This window comes from Ranitomeya imitator, chromosome 9 (genome assembly GCF_032444005.1).
Source record: "Ranitomeya imitator isolate aRanImi1 chromosome 9, aRanImi1.pri, whole genome shotgun sequence".
NCBI classification, from domain to species: domain Eukaryota; kingdom Metazoa; phylum Chordata; class Amphibia; order Anura; family Dendrobatidae; genus Ranitomeya; species Ranitomeya imitator.
The window spans coordinates 44,102,834-44,120,770 of NC_091290.1; the positions used below are offsets into that span (position 1 = coordinate 44,102,834).

The window sequence follows — 17,937 nt, forward strand, 5'->3', positions numbered from 1 at the left end:
ATTTCCACCCCATGGATGTCGATAAAACTACTTCCTCACGTGGAGTGTGTACATAATATTGTCTTCTAGAGTGCACAACGGTACTTTATCATAGTAGAGGAAATAGTATCCAATCTGTTCTGAACTCCAAAACTTGATGATACTTCTTGTATCCGCATGGAATCACGTAAACCTTTACAGTAGACTTTAGTTTATGAAGGACCATGAAGTTGGACGTGTTGCTTCTCAGGAATCCTAAACTTTATATTCTCTGTTCCTGCCGCCTTTATCTTCGATTTTCACCAAATGAGTACATCTTCTATGATTTATATAACTTCATAGTTCCTTGATTGACCAGTAAATTAAGGCTTCCCAATCGAAAATGGGAATTTAACTATGTTGGCACAATGTTTCCGTCCTTTGGATGATAAATTAACTCTTATTTTCTTCTCCTTAGGCTTACATCTTGGGAACTGTGATGAGATACTAAACGGACCATCATCCATTTTGCCCAGTCGTCTTTGCGGCTCCAAATCGTCTGTCTACATCATGGAATTAAAAGTTTGGGTAGATGGGGTACAAAGAGTCGTGTGTGGGGTAACGGAGAAGACATCCTGCCAGGATGTGGTCATCGCCTTGGCGCAGGCCATTGGTGAGTGTTTGGTTTTACTGTTTCTCTGGCCATTGGTCTTGAATCTGTTGTAGACATTTTGTTGATGGAGCAATTCTGTAAAGTGACATAAAATGTGTAACTATCTAGCCCAGCTTGGGAGTGATATTTTATGTACTGTAAGTTCCATAGATTCTAAATCACAATGGGAGACACCGACAAGTCGAAATTGGCATAGGACCTCTGTTCTCCCAATAGGTGGCAGTCCCATTGGTGGAACCTGCACATATCATGCATTTATGACCTAACCAATGGATAGGTGGGAGCACCTATCTATGAAATAGTTATAAACCATCCAATTATTTTTTGACATTGGTTTTATAGTTTGGGGGTTTTGCTATGTATTAAACACTCTTGAAAAGTTGAATGAATCGGCTTCTATGCGGCCAATCGTTTCTTTGTTTTTCTAGTTTTCTGGTCTGTGTAGTCTAAACTCTTGTTCACTTTCTAACTTTATTTTTACTATATTACAGGTCAGACAGGACGATATGTCCTTATCCAGACTCTAAGGGAGAAAGAAAGGCAACTTCTCCCTCATGAGAAACCACTGGAATTCTTGTCCAAGAGTGGACAATATGCCAACGATGTCCATTTTGTATTAAAACGCACTGGACCCAGCTTAACAGAACGCCCCTCTTCAGACAGTGTTCTTCCTCCTCCAGAAAGAACTTTTGTCCGGTCTAGTTTGCCTCTTAATCCTCGGGCCCATAGTACAGAAGTTACAAGGTCAAAAGAACCCAAAAAATCTTTGACTTTTAATTTGGGACCTATGAGTTCAAATGATATTTTGCTTAAGCACAGACAAAAGTATCAAAATGGCACCGCCGGTAAAGACACTGCCCAGAGACAACCAACCAAAGAGGAAATATTCAAGCAGGTGCTGCAACAACAAGAGCAACTTAAAGCCCTGGAAATGCAAAATTCCTCCATCGGCAAGGACATTCAAACATGGGAAAGGGGCAGAGCTGGTGGACCTCACGAGGAGGATGACGAGATCGCTTATTTGGAACGACTTATCCGACGAAATGATGCTGAGCTTGCAGAGGAAATGTTCTGGATGGATGAACTCGAAAGAGAGAGGCTAGATGAGCAAAAAAGGCAAGATAAAATTAGACAATTACGAGCTACAATGGAGGATTACACCCGTAAAATTAAAGAACTGAGCGAAAGGACTGAGGCCTTAGAGCAGGAAATTCAAAAGGAAACCTCAAAAAGGGTTTTAGGGCAACCCAGTCCTGCTGATATTGATGAAATGGTAGCAAAAATGAGAAAAGAATTGGAAGCCAAAATTGGACAGAGCCAAGAACTGGAAAGTAATCTATCTAATGTGGAAAGAGCTTGCGAGGAGGCCAGAAGAAACCTAGAGGTAGGCTTACTGCTTATCTGTAGTAAAGCCAGGCTTGGCTTATGCACGTGAAATGCTTCAAGTCTATTCCTTTCATATGGACCTTCTTTGTCTGAATATTCTATTTTGACTGACTCGAATTAAGCTACAACCATGATAGAAGAGCATGTGCTCAATCAAAAAGGACATAGACGACGGGACGTTGTATTTTTCTTGGTATAGAATGAGATTATAGAATAAAAGAATAGTTTATTCTCCTCATTGGTATTTTCTAGGTGAACATGACATGTTCCTATATTAGACAAGATTAATATTTTGGGAAATTGTTAATCTGTCCATAGAACATTGTAGGTACTTTGCAGAACTTGTCTGTTCCTTGATTTCAATGAATTATTCTCAAGAGACAGAGGCCAAAACAATTTCTTGCTTCAAGCTACGATTTCTTAAGTTATTGGTCAAATGTCAGATTTTTTGTTTGTTTCTTTGCCCAATGTAACAAATGTAGTGTCCGATCCTCTGTGGATTCTACGAGATCTGCAGAATCTTGTGAAACACAAGATTTGCACTTATGTTTCACCAGCAAGGCTCACTATTTAGTATTTGCCCTTCGAATAAAATATTTCTAAAATGTATCAAGGTCCGTTTGTGATGGTTTTTGGTTTAATCGTTTGTGCTCCTAGGAGTACTTTTATGGCGTTCATTTTCACCACCGTAATAGTGATATTTAGTTTAAAAAAATATTTCCACATCTACAAATGGAACTAGAGAGATCTTTTGATGTTACAGAATAATCTCAGTATTTGCTCTTCATCAGCAAAAAATAAGATTGAAGGGGCACCTTCTGTTTTTTTGGGGAAAAAAAAACTTATTTTTTTTATTAACTCAGTTACTCCCTCTTGTTGATTCTTAAAACACAAGAGCTGGATATTGTAAATGACAGCCCTTCTAGAATATTAGGTCAGTCAAAGGATATGTCGAATTAAAGGCTAAAACAGTTGTTTTGTTTTTACAGACAAAAAATAAATCAACCAATCTAACATTTACTAAAGTGTGACAGCCCCTGATTGCAGATATGGTTCTGCCTGTTTGTGAGAATCCAATCACTTTCTGGTGTTACATGGATCTCATGGTAATATGGACTCCCATATTGGAAGAATGAGCGAGTGTATGTCTGTGTGTGTGTATATGTACAGTACAGACCAAAAGTTTGGACACACCTTCTCATTTAAAGATTTTTCTGTATTTTCATGGCTATGAAAATTGTACATTCACACTGAAGGCATCAAAACTATGAATTAACACATGTGGAATTATATACTTAACAAAAAAGTATGAAACAACTGAAAATATGTCTTACATTCTAGGTTCTTCAAAGTAGCCACCTTTTGCTTTGATGACTGCTTTGCACACTCTTGGCATTCTCGTGATGAGCTTCAAGAGGTAGTCACCGGGAATGGTTTTCACTTCACAGGTGTGCCCTGTCAGGTTTAATAAGTGGGATTTCTTGCGTTATAAATGGGGTTGGGACCATCAGTTGTGTTGTGCAGAAGTCTGGTGGATACACAGCTGACAGTCCTACTGAATAGACTGTTAGCTGTTTTTTCTTGCCATAATACAAATTCTAAGTAAAGAAAAAAGAGTGGCCATCATTACTTTAATAAATGAAAGTCAGTCAGTCCGAAAAATTGGGAAAACTTTGAAAGTGTCCCCAAGTGCAGTGGCAAATACCATCAAGCGCTACAAAGAAACTGGCTCACATGAGGACCGCCCCAGGGAAAGGAAGACCAAGAGTCACCTCTGCTTCTGAGGATAAGTTTATCCGAGTCACCAGCCTCAGAAATCGCAGGTTAACAGCAGCTCAGATTAGAGACCAGGTCAATGCCACACAGATTTCTAGCAGCAGACACATCTCTACAACAACTGTTAAGAGGAGACTTTGTGCAGCAGGCCTTCATGGTACACAAGGAATGGACATTAGACCAGTGGAAATCTGTGCTTTGGTCTGATGAGTCCAAATTTGAGATCTTTGGTTCCAACCACCGTGTCTTTGTGTGACGCAGAAAAGGTGAACGGATGGACCCTACATGCCTGGTCCCCACCGTGAAGCATGGAGGAGGAGGTGTGATGGTGTGGGGGTGCTTTGCTGGTGACACTGTTGGGGATTTATTCAAAATTGAAGGCATACTGAACAAGCATGGCTACCACAGCATCTTGCAGCGGCATGCTATTCCATCTGGTTTGCGTTTAGTTGGACCATCATTTATTTTTTAACAGGACAATGACCTCAAACACACCTCCAGGCTGTGTAAGGGCTATTTGACCAAGAAGGAGAGTGATGGGGTGCTACGCCAGATGACCTGGCCTCCACAGTCACCAGACCTGAACCCAATCGAGCTGGTTTGGGGTGAGCTGGACCGCAGAGTGAAGGCAAAAGGGCCAACAAGTGCTAAGCATCTCTGGAAAGTCCTTCAAGATTGTTGAAAGACCATTTCCGGTGACTACCTCTTGAAGCTCATCAAGAGAATGCCAAGAGTGTGCAAAGCAGTCATCCAAGCAAAAGGTGGCTACTTTGAAGAACCTAGAATATAAGACATATTTTCAGTTATTTCACAATTTTTTTGTTAAGTATATAATTCCACATGTGTTAATTCATAGTTTTGATGCCTTCAGTGTGCTTCATTACCTTATTTTATACCCTTCTCTCCCAAACAATACGCTGCAGTGCTGTTTCAATACCCAGTTCATGCTCCTTTTAACTGCTGCTTGGCAAGATCCCTACACTTGAGCTTGGACTGATCCACAGGGGAACACGTGAATGGGCCCCAGTGCAGGAGCCCCCACCCCCTATGTGAGCAGTAGTTGGCGCAAAACAGACAGAAGCAGCATCTCAATATTCATTTATCAATCTACCTCGTTTAATATTATATAGGAGTATAGATAAATTGATGAATGAGGGTAATGTAATATTTTCGGTGACCAAAAAATGCCCACAAGGAAAATCGCCCACATGGACAAAATAAGTTATTACCTCCCACCCCCCGCCGCCACGACCACCACCACCTGGAATGTTATATCGCTCTGTAGCAATGGCAGACACAGACAGAATTGGGCCCCTGTGCAAGAACAATATATGGGCCCTTTGCAGTCCAATAGCTCATCATCAAGCACAATTTCATCTGTTTTGATGTGGAAAATGGGCCCCCTTAACTTTTGGACCTTTTGTGTGGCTGCACCAATGATATGTTTGCCCCTGGTCCGGAGCCTGTGTACCCTGTGACTCCGGCTGTACCGATAGATTATTATTTTCACCTCCCCCCCCACCTGTAATATGTGATATCGCTCCGGGGCCTGCGTACAGTGTGACCCCGGCTGTACCCAATTTTCCGTGTGTGAATACGGCCTTAGCCTTCTTTAATAAACTAGTTATTTTGTCATTGTGGGAAAATATCCGTGTGGGCAACTTTCCTTGCAGGCAATTTTCCTGTGGGCATTCATAGCTGTGGGCTTTTTTTCTGTGGCCATTTTTCCTTTGGGCATTTTTCATGGAACTAATATTTTCATGTAACTGAACCGTGGGCCCCAGAGCCAATGTTACTGATGGCCCCTTGTAAGCCCAGTCCAAAAAAATACTGCCTCCACTGCTTTCATTCAATCTATATACAGGACCTTTACTTCTCCACGCTTCTCTGACCACCCCATACTCAGAAGAATACAAAGACAGATTAAATTTAAAACAGTCAGTAGGATCAACTCTCCTAACCCATTTTATAGACGTGTAGGTACTTAAAAATGGAATAATATGAGATCTTGATATCTGCGATCCGATGTTTTATTCCAGAGAAATCCATGTTTTTCTTAATATGTAAATGAGCTGTTAAGATCTATGGGCCGGACATAGATCTCCCTGAGAATCTGCCTCCAGAGCTTATTATAATGGAAGTAGGCGTTACCAGAGTGAGACAAGTAATGACTGACAGTCTGCTCTCCTGATCTACATGTCTCACTGGTAATGTCCTCTGAAGGCAGGTTCTCATTAAGATCTATGTCCGGCCCATAGATCTTAACAACTCATTTATATATTAAGAAAAATGTTTATTTCTCTGGAATAAGACATCGGGACACAGATATCAAGCTAGCTTTTTTATTCAACTTTCTATGACCTACATGTCTATAAAAATTGGTTAGGAGAGTTGATCCTACTGACAGATTCCATTTAAAACAGTCTTTGTATTCCTTTTTCTGAGTATGCGGTATCCTTTCATTCAACTTTCTATGACCATAGTATCATTGATCCTACTGATGGATTCCCTTTTATGTATAGTGTAAATATCTTTGCTGAGCAGCAGTTGAAGGGCACTTCTAAAGAAGCATAAACTTGGCATTGAAACGGCATTGCAGGATAGTGTTTGGGAGAGAGAGAATAAAAATAAGGTAATGAAGTATATTACAAGAGTTCATAACTTTGCAATGTTTGGAGGATAAATACCAGTTTAGTTACTCTTTAACTTGCTAACACTGGCATGGATGTACAAGTCTGTGAAAACTTATGGAAGGAAAAACACAAGAACAAGGAACATAATTGAAACGCATTTTAAATGGGCATTACATTTTGAAATCCAAAACTTCCTAAAGAATGTTGTTCACACTTCTGTAAATATTTTTTGGAGATTCTTAAAACTCTAGAGACCAAGTAGTGATAAGGAAGGCAAACATTTTCCGGGACTTTTTGTTAGTATTCTTAGTGAAGCATGAAGTCTTTGCCTCCTCAGCCTGAATGGCCACTTATCGGAAACAATAGACTGTATTGTTCTGCTCAGAAATGTCACTACCTGGTCAAAAGCCGTATATATCACCGCCAGTCACTGCTTGGTCAGACGCGGTGTATATCCCATTTCTGTGGGTAAGTTCAGTATTCATTTCCAAAGCTTTACGGCTATAACCCCTTGCACTTTTCTGAGGAGGCTTTCTGTGCCTTACCGAAAAAGAAAAAGGGCTCTGTTCAGACTGTTCCTATAAAGCTATAATGTCGTTATATTAAAACACCTAGAGAATTAGGACTTAGAAGGGAACCAACATTTGATGCAAACCATGGAAACTGGCCTTTTTGCCAATACTGTGTTATGGATCGGTATTTCCATGATCTGTGATCAAATCCAAATTTGTTGTCCAACTGATAATTGGTGACGTGACTGACCACGGCCAAGAAAAGCATTTTTGGTGAAATAACACATGCTTTAGATGTATTTGCCAACTTTTCCAGCGCGTTTGGTGAATTAGACCCTAACAAACTTCCCCCAAAACTTCCAGGAAACTAACACTTCTAGAAGGTCCCTTTTACTAGCGGAAGGAGAAAACGGAGCTTGGAGATATGGCGAATGGGATGAGGGTGAGTGGGCAGGAGTGGTTTCACCAAACCGCTCTGGAAATGGCATATTCTGTGTTATGCATCTAAAATTGACAAATCCATCATTTAGTAGGGAGGTCATTATAGATTTGCCTGTTTAGTATAGAATAGACTGTCTTTGCAGTGTCCCTTTAATGGCCGTAGATCACCATTGTTTGCCTATATGCCACAGTAAAGGTACTATCCCAGCTGGAGAGCCATCATTCTTCACAAGGATAACCTCTACCGCTGGAGAGCCATCGTTCTCCACAAGGATAACCTCTACCGCTGGAGAGCCATCGTTCTCCACAAGGATAACCTCTACCGCTGGAGAGCCATCGTTCTCCACAAGGATAACCTCTACCGCTGGAGAGCCATCGTTCTCCACAAGGATAACTTCTACCGCTGGAGAGCCATCGTTCTCCACAAGGATAACCTCTACCGCTGGAGAGCCATCGTTCAACACAAGGATAAGCTCTACCGCTGGAGAGCCATCGTTCTGCACAAGGATAAGCTCTACCGCTGGAGAGCCATCGTTCTGCACAAGGATAAGCTCTACCGCTGGAGAGCCATCGTTCTCCACAAGGATAACCTCTACCGCTGGAGAGCCATCGTTCTAAGCAAAGGATAACCTATACCGCTGGAGAGCCATTGTCCTCCACAAGGATAACCTCTACCGCTGGAGAGCCATCGTTCTCCACAAGGATAACCTCTACCGCTGGAGAGCCATTGTCCTCCACAAGGATAACCTCTACCGCTGGAGAGCCATTGTCCTCCACAAGGATAACCTCTACCGCTGGAGAGCCATCGTTCTCCACAAGGATAACCTCAACCGCTGGAGAGCCATTGTACTCCACAAGGATAACCTCTACCGCTGGAGAGCCATCGTTCTCCATAAGGATAACCTCTACTGCTGGAGAGCCATCGTTCTCCACAAGGATAACCTCTATCGCTGGAGAGCCGTCATTCTCCACAGGATAACCTCAACCGCTGGAAAGCTGTCGTTCTCCACAAGAATAACCTCTACCGCTGGAGAGCCGTCGTTCTCCACAGGATAACCTCTACCGCTGGAGAGCCGTCGTTCTCCACAAGGAAACCTCTACCACCCAACCCAAAATTGGCCAAAAGGACGCGGGAACGATTTGTATAGTTGTCAGATTTGATCATACTCTGGAATGGTGACTGTATTTTCTGGTAAGGCTACGTTCACACGGCTTGACTTTTCATTTCTCTGTTCTATTTTTGGGCAACGACAACCGGAAGTAATGTCCAAAATGGATCCTGTTGTGAATTCTGTGGCAGAGCTCCCTCCTGTGGTCACAAGTGGTACTTCGGCTGATTCTCTCTATGAGCTTCCGTTGGTGGAGGAGAGTGGTACTGCGGCTTCTGAGTTTCCTTCCTCAGGTGATGTGGTGAAGTCGTTAGGTGCTGCTCTATTTAACTCCACCTAGTGCTTTGATCCTGGCCTCCAGTCAATGTTCTAGTATTGGACTTGCTTCCTCCTGGATCGTTCCTGTGGCCTGCTGCTCTGCATAGCTAAGTTCCGCTTTTGTTATTTTGTTTCCTGTTTTTTTTCTGTCCAGCTTGCTTATTTGGTTTTTCTTGCTTGCTGGAAGCTCTGGGACGCAGAGGGTGTACCTCCGTGCCGTTAGTCGGTACGGAGGGTCTTTTTGCCCCCTTTGCGTGGTTGTTTGTAGGGTTTTGTGTTGACCGCAAAGTTACCTTTCCTATCCTCGCTCTGTTCAGAAAGTCGGGCCTCACTTTGCTAAATCTATTTCATCTCTACGTTTGTCTTTTCATCTTAACTCACGGTCATTATATGTGGGGGCTGCCTTTTCCTTTGGGGTATTTCTCTGAGGCAAGGTAGGCTTATTTTCTATCTTCAGGCTAGCTGGTTTCTCAGGCTGTGCCGAGTTGCATAGGGAGCGTTAGGCGCAATCCACGGCTGCCTCTAGTGTGGTTGGAGAGGATTAGGGATTGCGGTCAGCAGAGTTCCCACGTCTCAGAGCTCGTTCTATGTTTTTGGGTTATTGTCAGGTCACTGTATGTGCTCTGACTTTTATGTCCATTGTGGTACTGAATTACCTAATCATAACAGGATCCCTTAAATAACTGATGCGAATGAAAGCAGTGGGACTCCATCGATTTATTACAGGGTCTATCTGGATTCTTTTTTATGTCCTTTTTTTTAGAAGGGGGGAGGAAACAAGTTCTGCATGATGCGCCTAAACATGGGCACATAACGAAACCCATAATAATAAGACTTTTCCACTCCCATTTACATGTGTAAGGCAATGAATACATTTTGGCCATTAAAGTCCATTTGTCTGTTCCTCAAAAAGGAACCGAGAAACAGAAAGAAGTGACTGTATCCTGGACTTTAAAGTTTGATGGCTTACGTCTAAGGTTTATGGGGATCCGACTCTTGTCCTCCCCTTTCCATTCATCATTTTGAAAGGGCTTTGTCCCCTTTATTGTTTACCATCATTTTCCAAAGGGTAAGACCACAATGTCAAAGTCTTGGATAACACCTTTAAAATCATTACATTACCTTTTGCAATGACTGGTGGAAGACGAAAACAACCATATACAGCTCCTATACAATAGACAACCAGAAAATGATACAAACTGCACAGTGTACATTATTTTATCATTGGCGACATGTGAAGCTGTAGGTCTGTTATGATGGCATAATTCTGAGCCTTCCATAGAGGATATGTCAAGGAATACTCTCAACTTTGATGTCAGATGGAATCCTCCGACTTTGTGATTAATTTCTGTAATAGAGACTGCCTGAATAGATATGGTCTATGTCATATTAAAGGGGTTGTACAATATTTACAATCCCTTTAATTTTTTTTTTTTTTTACAGATTTTTGCCTATAGAATCTGAGAGCAGCATGGTGTAGGGGCAGAGAGGCAGATTCCAGCGACATGTCACTTATTGGGCTGCTTGATGCAGTTTTGATAAAATCCTTGTTTTCTCAGCAGTACATGTATCAGCTGTGTATAACTCCGCCCCCACCACTGATTGGCAGCCTGCTGACAAGTGTACATAGAAAGCTACCAATCAGTGGTGGAGGCGGGGTTATACAGATTATCCTGACTGTCTGGATCATGCGATGTAGTCCAGCAGTGATAATCTCCTCCTGATAAAGCACTGATTGTATTCAAACTACAGCAAAGAGCCTAATAATTGACACATCCCTGCTCTCTGCTGTTCTCACTAAATAGCTGCCATATTCCATTTAAAGAAACTATTTAATCTTTGCGCAACTAGCGCCACTCTTGTCAATAGGTTGTGTCTGGTATTGCCACTTACTTGAATTTTTTTTTTATGTATGTTCAACTTTATTGTTCCCAGTGATGCATACTAAAAAGGGAATTTCACGTTTAATTTTCTCCCCAGACAAGAAATCAGGACCTGGAGGAGCTTAATAAGGACCTCAGACAATGCAACCTCCAACAGTTCATCCTACAGACCGGTTCTACGGTCACGAATGGCCAAGGACGACTAGACGAAGAGTCTTTTTCTGATCAAAGCAGCTCACAATGGGAAGAAGTGCACAGAAGTAGAGGTACGAATGTCCGTGTGTCAGAATTCCGCGGCCGTAATAACGCATCTTCTCTGATTATTCGTATATTCTATGATTTGTCTGGTCATCCATTTTATCCTAGTGCATGATATTCAATGACCACATATTATTTTCTTTGTAGCACGCACAGATTCTCTTCCGCGACTGACCCCCAACCATCTGACTGGTCACCCACGGAACCTGCTTGATCCTCTACTCTCCACCCGAAACCCCGAGGGTGTGTATGTGTGACGCCCTTGCTCTCTGCACACTGCTTCTTCCTCGCTTGGTGGTGGGTGCTTTCTGCATGCCAATATCTTTTTTTTTTTTTTTTTTCTTTTTTTTTTTTCTTGCACAGCCTCAGAATGATTTGATAATTGGGGAAGTTTAATTAAGAAAAAAAATGTATTTACAAAATGTAAAAATATTTTCATAGTCTATCTTCGTCAGTCCCATGCGTGACCACCTTCCCAGTGATGGTACATTTACTACTTATCCTGTTTGATGATGAATGTTGTTTTTTCATGGGCCTCCAAGGAAGAACTTGTAGCAGCAACAGATTCCCTTATGGGAACTTTATCAATTTGCAATCTGATTCTTTGAAACTGCTGACCATCGTTGTCTCTGGGCACTAATGCCTGAAAGTGCTGGAGATGTATTTATTGATCCCAGCCTTTAACTGTTAGGCTATGTTCACACGTTGCATTTTTTTAAAAAAATTTTTAAAATTCAAATTAAAACCTGCTTTTTATAGTACCAGCAAAGCTATGATATTATAGAAATCTCAAACAAAAAAGGCAGCACACTGTAGCGCCAAAACTTGTAAATGTGAAAATTGAAGCACTAGAAATATGAAAAATTGAGAATGTTTAGCGCATAAATTGGCCAATTCATGTGTACCTGGTAGCCATGATTAGGCATTTCTCGTATACCAGGGCCTAGCAATGCCTTCCTCACTAGCCTTCTGACTGAGCACTCCGCTTTTTAGCCACAGGTGTTTTTAATCACAGCAGGGCCACTACCCCTCCACAGAGATATAGATTTTAGTCTAAGGGCTACTTTTCACTTGCGTGAAATACGGCCGAGTCTCGCAGGTTAAAACCCGGCTCTACCACCGGCACTCCAGAGCGGAGTGTGCAGCTCCATGTATTACTGTGCGGCAGCACACTCCGCTCTGGAGTGCCGGCGGCAGAGCCGGGTTTTAACCTGCGAGACTCGGCCGTATTTCACGCAAGTGAGAAGGAGCCCTTACAGAGGATTCATGTTCCCATACAGATGAAGACTTTATTCTAAGTGAGGAAAGGCATTGCTAGGCCCTGGTATACGAGAAATGCCTTATCGTGGCTACCAGGCACACATGTATCGGCCAATTTATGTGCTAAACTTTCTCAATTTTTCATATTTCTAGTGCACTAATGAAATTCAATTTTCATTTTTCATGTTTGCAAGTTTTGGCGCTACCGTGTGCTGCCTTTTTTGTTTGAGTGTATATGAGTTGGTGACTCTAGGTTCAGCACCTGTTCACGCTTAGTCTATGTTATAGAAATCTCACTCACACTTGCATTTTTATTGATAACGAAATTGGAAAACTGCTATTTTAATCAAAGAAAAAAACTGCAGCATGCGAATGCTTTTTTTTCACTAAGGTAAGCAAAAAGTGCAAAAAAATGCAACGTTGTATTTTTGCTGCTTTTTTGGTAACTTAAACTATTAAACGTGCACTGTAGATAATTGACACATATATTCTGCAGCAAAATCTTCTTCTTATTGTAAGCAGTTTTTTTTCTTACTGCAAATTTTGGCTGCAGGAAAAAAAAAAAACGCAGCAAAAAAAGCAACATGTGAACATAGCCTTAGACAGGTTTTACATATCTGACATTCACCATCCAAGTACGGACCACAGTGTCCTGAGTGGTCGCAGATCTCCTGACCTAACCTCCACAGTCTCGTACGCACATATGAGGCTGTGTATTTGGGGTCCAGAGACCCTCTGGGGTCAGAGAATGAACTGATGACCAGAACAGAGAATAGTTATTCAATAATTGGGTTGGATTTCCCCCTTTTTGTTCGCAGCCTCACTGTAGGTGTGGCACAGATAGGCATCGATCATCCTGAGGCTGTTTGGTGATAATTATTTACTTTTTATAATTAACTTTCATTTTTCTAATCTCATCAAGGCAATTATATTTTTGCTTCTTGCGGGGATTTTCCAGCTTTATGTAACTGCAGCTTATTCATTGCATAAAAGAAAAGTTGTGTAACTGGTGCAATAGTTCATCGTCAAGATCTCTGCTTGCTGTAAGTGAGAAATAACATTGACTGTTTGCATTCATTGGCTGAGCACCTGTCCTCATTGTGTCCTGCTGACAAAGGCTTATGGCTCATTAGAAGACCCTCAATCTGAGGCCGATGAGCGGGCGAACAATCATTTGTGCCCGACCATTGGCGCACATGTGCATGTCTGCTGGTCAAAGAGGAAAATTCTCGCTTGGTGGTTCATCGATCGGTGCTCGCTTTGGGTGGAAAGACTCTGAAACAAAACAAGCCATGCACTTGTGTGAACAGAACCTTTTTTTTTTGGGACAGGTTTTCAGTCCTTGAATTCAAATAAGAACGTTTGATGAAGAATTTGGAAAACTGACAACATTAAGGCTACTTTCACACTAGCGTCAGATTCGGCCCGTCGCATTGCATCGGCCGAGATTCCGATGCTAGCGTTTGATGCGCCGCACAATGGGTACAGCGGATGCATTTCTCCGGCGCATCCGCTGCCCCATTGTGAGGTGCGGGGAGGTGGGGGCGGAGTTCCAGCCGCGCATGCGCGGTCGGAAAAAGCGGTCCGTCGGCAGGAAAAAAATGTTACATTTAACGTTTTTTGCTCCCGGCGGTCCGCCACAACACGGCGCAACCGTCGCACGACGGTTGCGACGTGTGACAATACGTCGCAATGCGTCGGTAATGTTACTCTATGGGGCAAAAACGCATCCTGCAAACAACTTTGCAGGATGCGTTTTTTCCCCTAAACGACGCATTGCGACGTATTGAAAAAAACGCCAGTGTGAAAGAAGCCTAATTTGCTTACATTTATTTATGAAATAATGAAGCTGTATTTGTAAACGTTGGTGGTAAATTCCCAGGATAAAACATTAAGGGAATCTGTCAGCAGGTTTGTGCTATTTAATCTCAGGGCAGCATTATTTAGGGGCTGACACCCTGAATCCAGGGATGTATCACCTACTAGGATGTGTGCTGTAGTTTCAATACAATCAGTGTTTTATCAGCAGGAGATTATCACTGCCCAGGCAGGCAACCTTTACATATCATACATTGAGATGCTGCAAATAGTATATCTGCTGCTCCAGTCAATCCCTTGTGCACAACCCTTAGGACTAAAAAGGGTGTTGGGGGAGGGGGGGGAAGGGGTGCTTGTGCATATAAAAAAACAAACAACTAATTGACTAGAGAATACTTTAATATAAAATGCTCTGTAACTAGTGTTGAGCGATACCGTCCGATACTTGAAAGTATCGGTATCGGATAGTATCGGCCGATACCCGAAAAATATCGGATATCGCCGATACCGATATCCGATACCAATACAAGTCAATGGGACATCAAGTATCGGAATGTATCCTCATGGATCCCAGGGTCTGAAGGAGAGGAAACTCTCCTTCAGGCCCTGGGATCCATATTAAAGTGTAAAATAAAGAATTAAAATAAAAAATATTGTTATATTCACCTCTCCGGCGGCCCCTGGACATCAGCGGGAGGATCCGGCGTCCGGCACGGCTTCTTTCTTCAAAATGCGCGCCTTCAGGACCTGTGGAATGACGTCCCGGCTTCTGATTGGTCGCGTGCCGCCCATGTGACCGCCACGCGACCAATCAGAAGCCGCGACGTCATTCCTCAGGTCCTAGAAGGCGCTCATTCTAGGACTTTAGCTGAGGAATGACGTCGCGGCTTCTGATTGGTCGCGTGGCGGTCACATGGGCGGCACGCGACCAATCAGAAGCCGGGACGTCATACCACAGGTCCTAAAGGCGCGCATTTTGAAGAAAGAAGCCGTGCCGGACGCCGGATCCTCCCGCTGATGTCCAGGGGCCGCCGGAGAGGTGAATATAACAATATTTTTTATTTTAATTCTTTATTTTACACTTCCGATACCGATACCCGATATCACAAAAATATCGGATCTCGGTATCGGAATTCCGATACCGCAAGTATCGGCCGATACCCGATACTTGCGGTATCGGAATGCTCAACACTATCTGTAACACATCGGCACAAAAAAGCTTTCAAGTTTATCTGCATGTAAGGCCTCGTTCAGACGTCCGTAAGTCACGTGTGCGTCCTATTAGTCATTTTCATGGATAGAACATGTATCCGTTATAGTCTATGGAATTGTTTATGGGTTTTTTTTTGTTGTTTTTTTGGGGGATTCTGTTTGCAAAACAAACAAATAAAATTGTGGAGACATGTCCATTTTTATCAGTCACAGATCAAAATCATTTATCGAAGTCTAAGAAAACCACAGACACCACATGGATGCCCACCGAGAACGAACTGATGTCCACTTTTAAGATTGCAATGGAGAGGGGAAACTTTCCCATTTGTATTTCATGAATTTTTTTTTTTCATACAAGAAAATCATTGATCAAACACTGATGATAAATCAATGGGCAGATGGGGTCGGTGGGTCTGTAGGGGAAGTTGTGTTGACATTATAGGGTTACATGAATCTAAATGAAAAGTAATTATCCACTTCAGATTATATTTAATGTTAAATTTGTATGTGTAGTAGGTGTAATAATAATATTAGTAATAATCATAATATTACCATATCTCTCCAATTAGAAATGTAGTATAGTTTTTCTGATTCTCTGTCTCTTTCCTCATGTGCAGGGATTGCAGGACTTTAGGTATCCATGGTTAAGACCACAGCAGCTAGCTAACTGCCACCATATCAGTGGTCGTAACCATGGATACCTAAGGTCCTGCAATGCCTGCACATGAGGAAAGAGACATAGAAAATCAGAATAACTATACTACACTTCTAATTGGAGGGATTTGGTAATATTATTATTATTATTATTATTATTACACCTATTACATATCTGGATACCCTATAGCCCGACCAAAGTAGGAATTAAACATTACACTCTATGCATTGCAATCAATGCGCAAATGAAGCTGCTCACAGCTCTGGCCCATAAGCAATACAATGTAGAAATGCCACTTCTTAAGAAGATAAAAATCAAAATGTGGCCAGTTTTTTTCTTTATTTATTTTTTTTACCCGCTGCTTTTTTGAGATTTTTTTTTTTTTTTTTTTTTTTTTAAATCCACCATACGGTTCCAGAGATATGAGTCTTTTTGTTTAGGGTCTTTACTAAGGGGGTGTGGTTCACAAGTAATTATGCAGAGCAGCCTAATGACACGCCCCTGAGGATCCTGAGAGCACAGCCCCGTTGGAAAAACCATAGAAAGTAGCACTAAATAAAAAGGCCCATATCTCTGGAACCATATGGCGGATTTAAAAAAAAGAATTAAAAAAAACAAAAACCAAAATAACTGAATACTCCGCATACATGGCCATGCACTGTACATCTGGCTCTGATCTGTTGTGACGCCATGTGGCACTTCATGAGCTTAGTGGATCTATTCCACACGTCTATGGATTTTTATTTGCCCCGGTGGAAGATTCCTGGTAGGATATTTGTGTCTTATTTGCCTGTTCTACAAGGTCGACACAATTTCTCCCCTATTAATCTTCTGTTTAATCCTCTTTTTCCAGTTTTACCATCCCGGGATACCTCTTGGACTTGAAGGACCTCATCGAAACGACGACCAGTATCTCCACTATGTTTAAATGCTATATCTATGTATGAAATGACATTTATGTCGAAAAATATATCTATATATTATGTGTACATATCTAATTGTTTATATAATTTTGTATTATACATTTCTTTTGATACAGATGTGTATAAAGAAATATATCTAGAGGTTTAATATGAAATATGCTACATGTATTTGAGAGGGTGGGAAAAAAAATTGGAATATTAAAAATGTGAAAAAAAGCTAAAACTTTCCTACGTCCGTTTAGTATCCTGTGTAAATTTTCACATCCGTGGATTTGTTTCGGTAATAAATTTCTACAGTTTAATCATGTTGTGTTCTTTAATGTCATAAAATGCCGCAAACAATATATATCTCATAATTAAAGAGAACCTGTCACCGGGTCAAAAGAGGCCTGTTTTATGCTCTTATTTTATTCTTGCTTCCCTATGTTTTTTTTTTGTAAATCCGCCATATGGCTATAGAGGTATGGGCCGTTTTATTGGTCTTTACAAGGGGGTGTGGCTCACAGGATCCTCTGGGGCGTGTCTTTAGGTTGCATAATTATGCTGTGAGCTAAGCATTATTGGTAAAGACCATAAAACTTTGCACCAAAATAAAAAGGCCCATATGGTGGATTAAAAAAAAAAAGCCACAAAAATCCTGAATGCTCATTGATGGAGTGGGTATAAATAGGCATCAAAACTGGACTTTTTTTTTTTTTTTAATCTGGTGCCAGGTTCTCTTTAAAGAGACAGTGGTGTGCTTTACTCCTGGTGGGCGGTAGTGCTTCACAGCAGACTAGCATTTTCTATGAATTACAGTAAAGTATGGCATAACTTCCGCGGCAGTAATCTTTCCATTTTACCATAATTGTTGGGTACCGCCATATCACCCTGGCTAAATTAACATCTTTTAACAAAAATTACTGTTGGTTATACACATAAGATGGCTGTCGGACAAAAGATCATTCGGCTGACAACCATCTTGGTCGTCTCTCCCATACATGAGTGCACATTCGGCCCAGTGCTCGTGTGTTCTGTATGAGAAAGCCGCCGACTGACGAGTTGGCCTGCAGCTTCTCTCCGGGAGGACAATGTGATTGGTCATCGGACATGCCTGATCGACATTGCTCCGGATGATCAATC

At 41.8% G+C, this 17,937-nt stretch overlaps 1 protein-coding gene across 2 annotated transcripts in view; it reads left to right on the forward strand.

The window, feature by feature from the left end:
• RASSF7 (Ras association domain family member 7) overlaps positions 1 to 17,117 on the forward strand; it is a 58,619-nt gene extending 41,502 nt beyond the window's left edge. For both annotated transcript variants that reach the window (XM_069740147.1, XM_069740148.1), the window contains exons 2-6: positions 437 to 631; positions 1,123 to 2,015; positions 10,787 to 10,955; positions 11,095 to 11,190; positions 16,746 to 17,117. In XM_069740147.1, the coding sequence (XP_069596248.1) occupies positions 529 to 631; positions 1,123 to 2,015; positions 10,787 to 10,955; positions 11,095 to 11,190; positions 16,746 to 16,777 (1,293 nt within the window). In that variant the 5' untranslated portion in view covers positions 437 to 528 and the 3' untranslated portion in view covers positions 16,778 to 17,117. The remainder of the gene's footprint in view (positions 1 to 436; positions 632 to 1,122; positions 2,016 to 10,786; positions 10,956 to 11,094; positions 11,191 to 16,745) is intronic.
• The last annotated feature ends 820 nt before the right edge of the window (positions 17,118 to 17,937 follow it).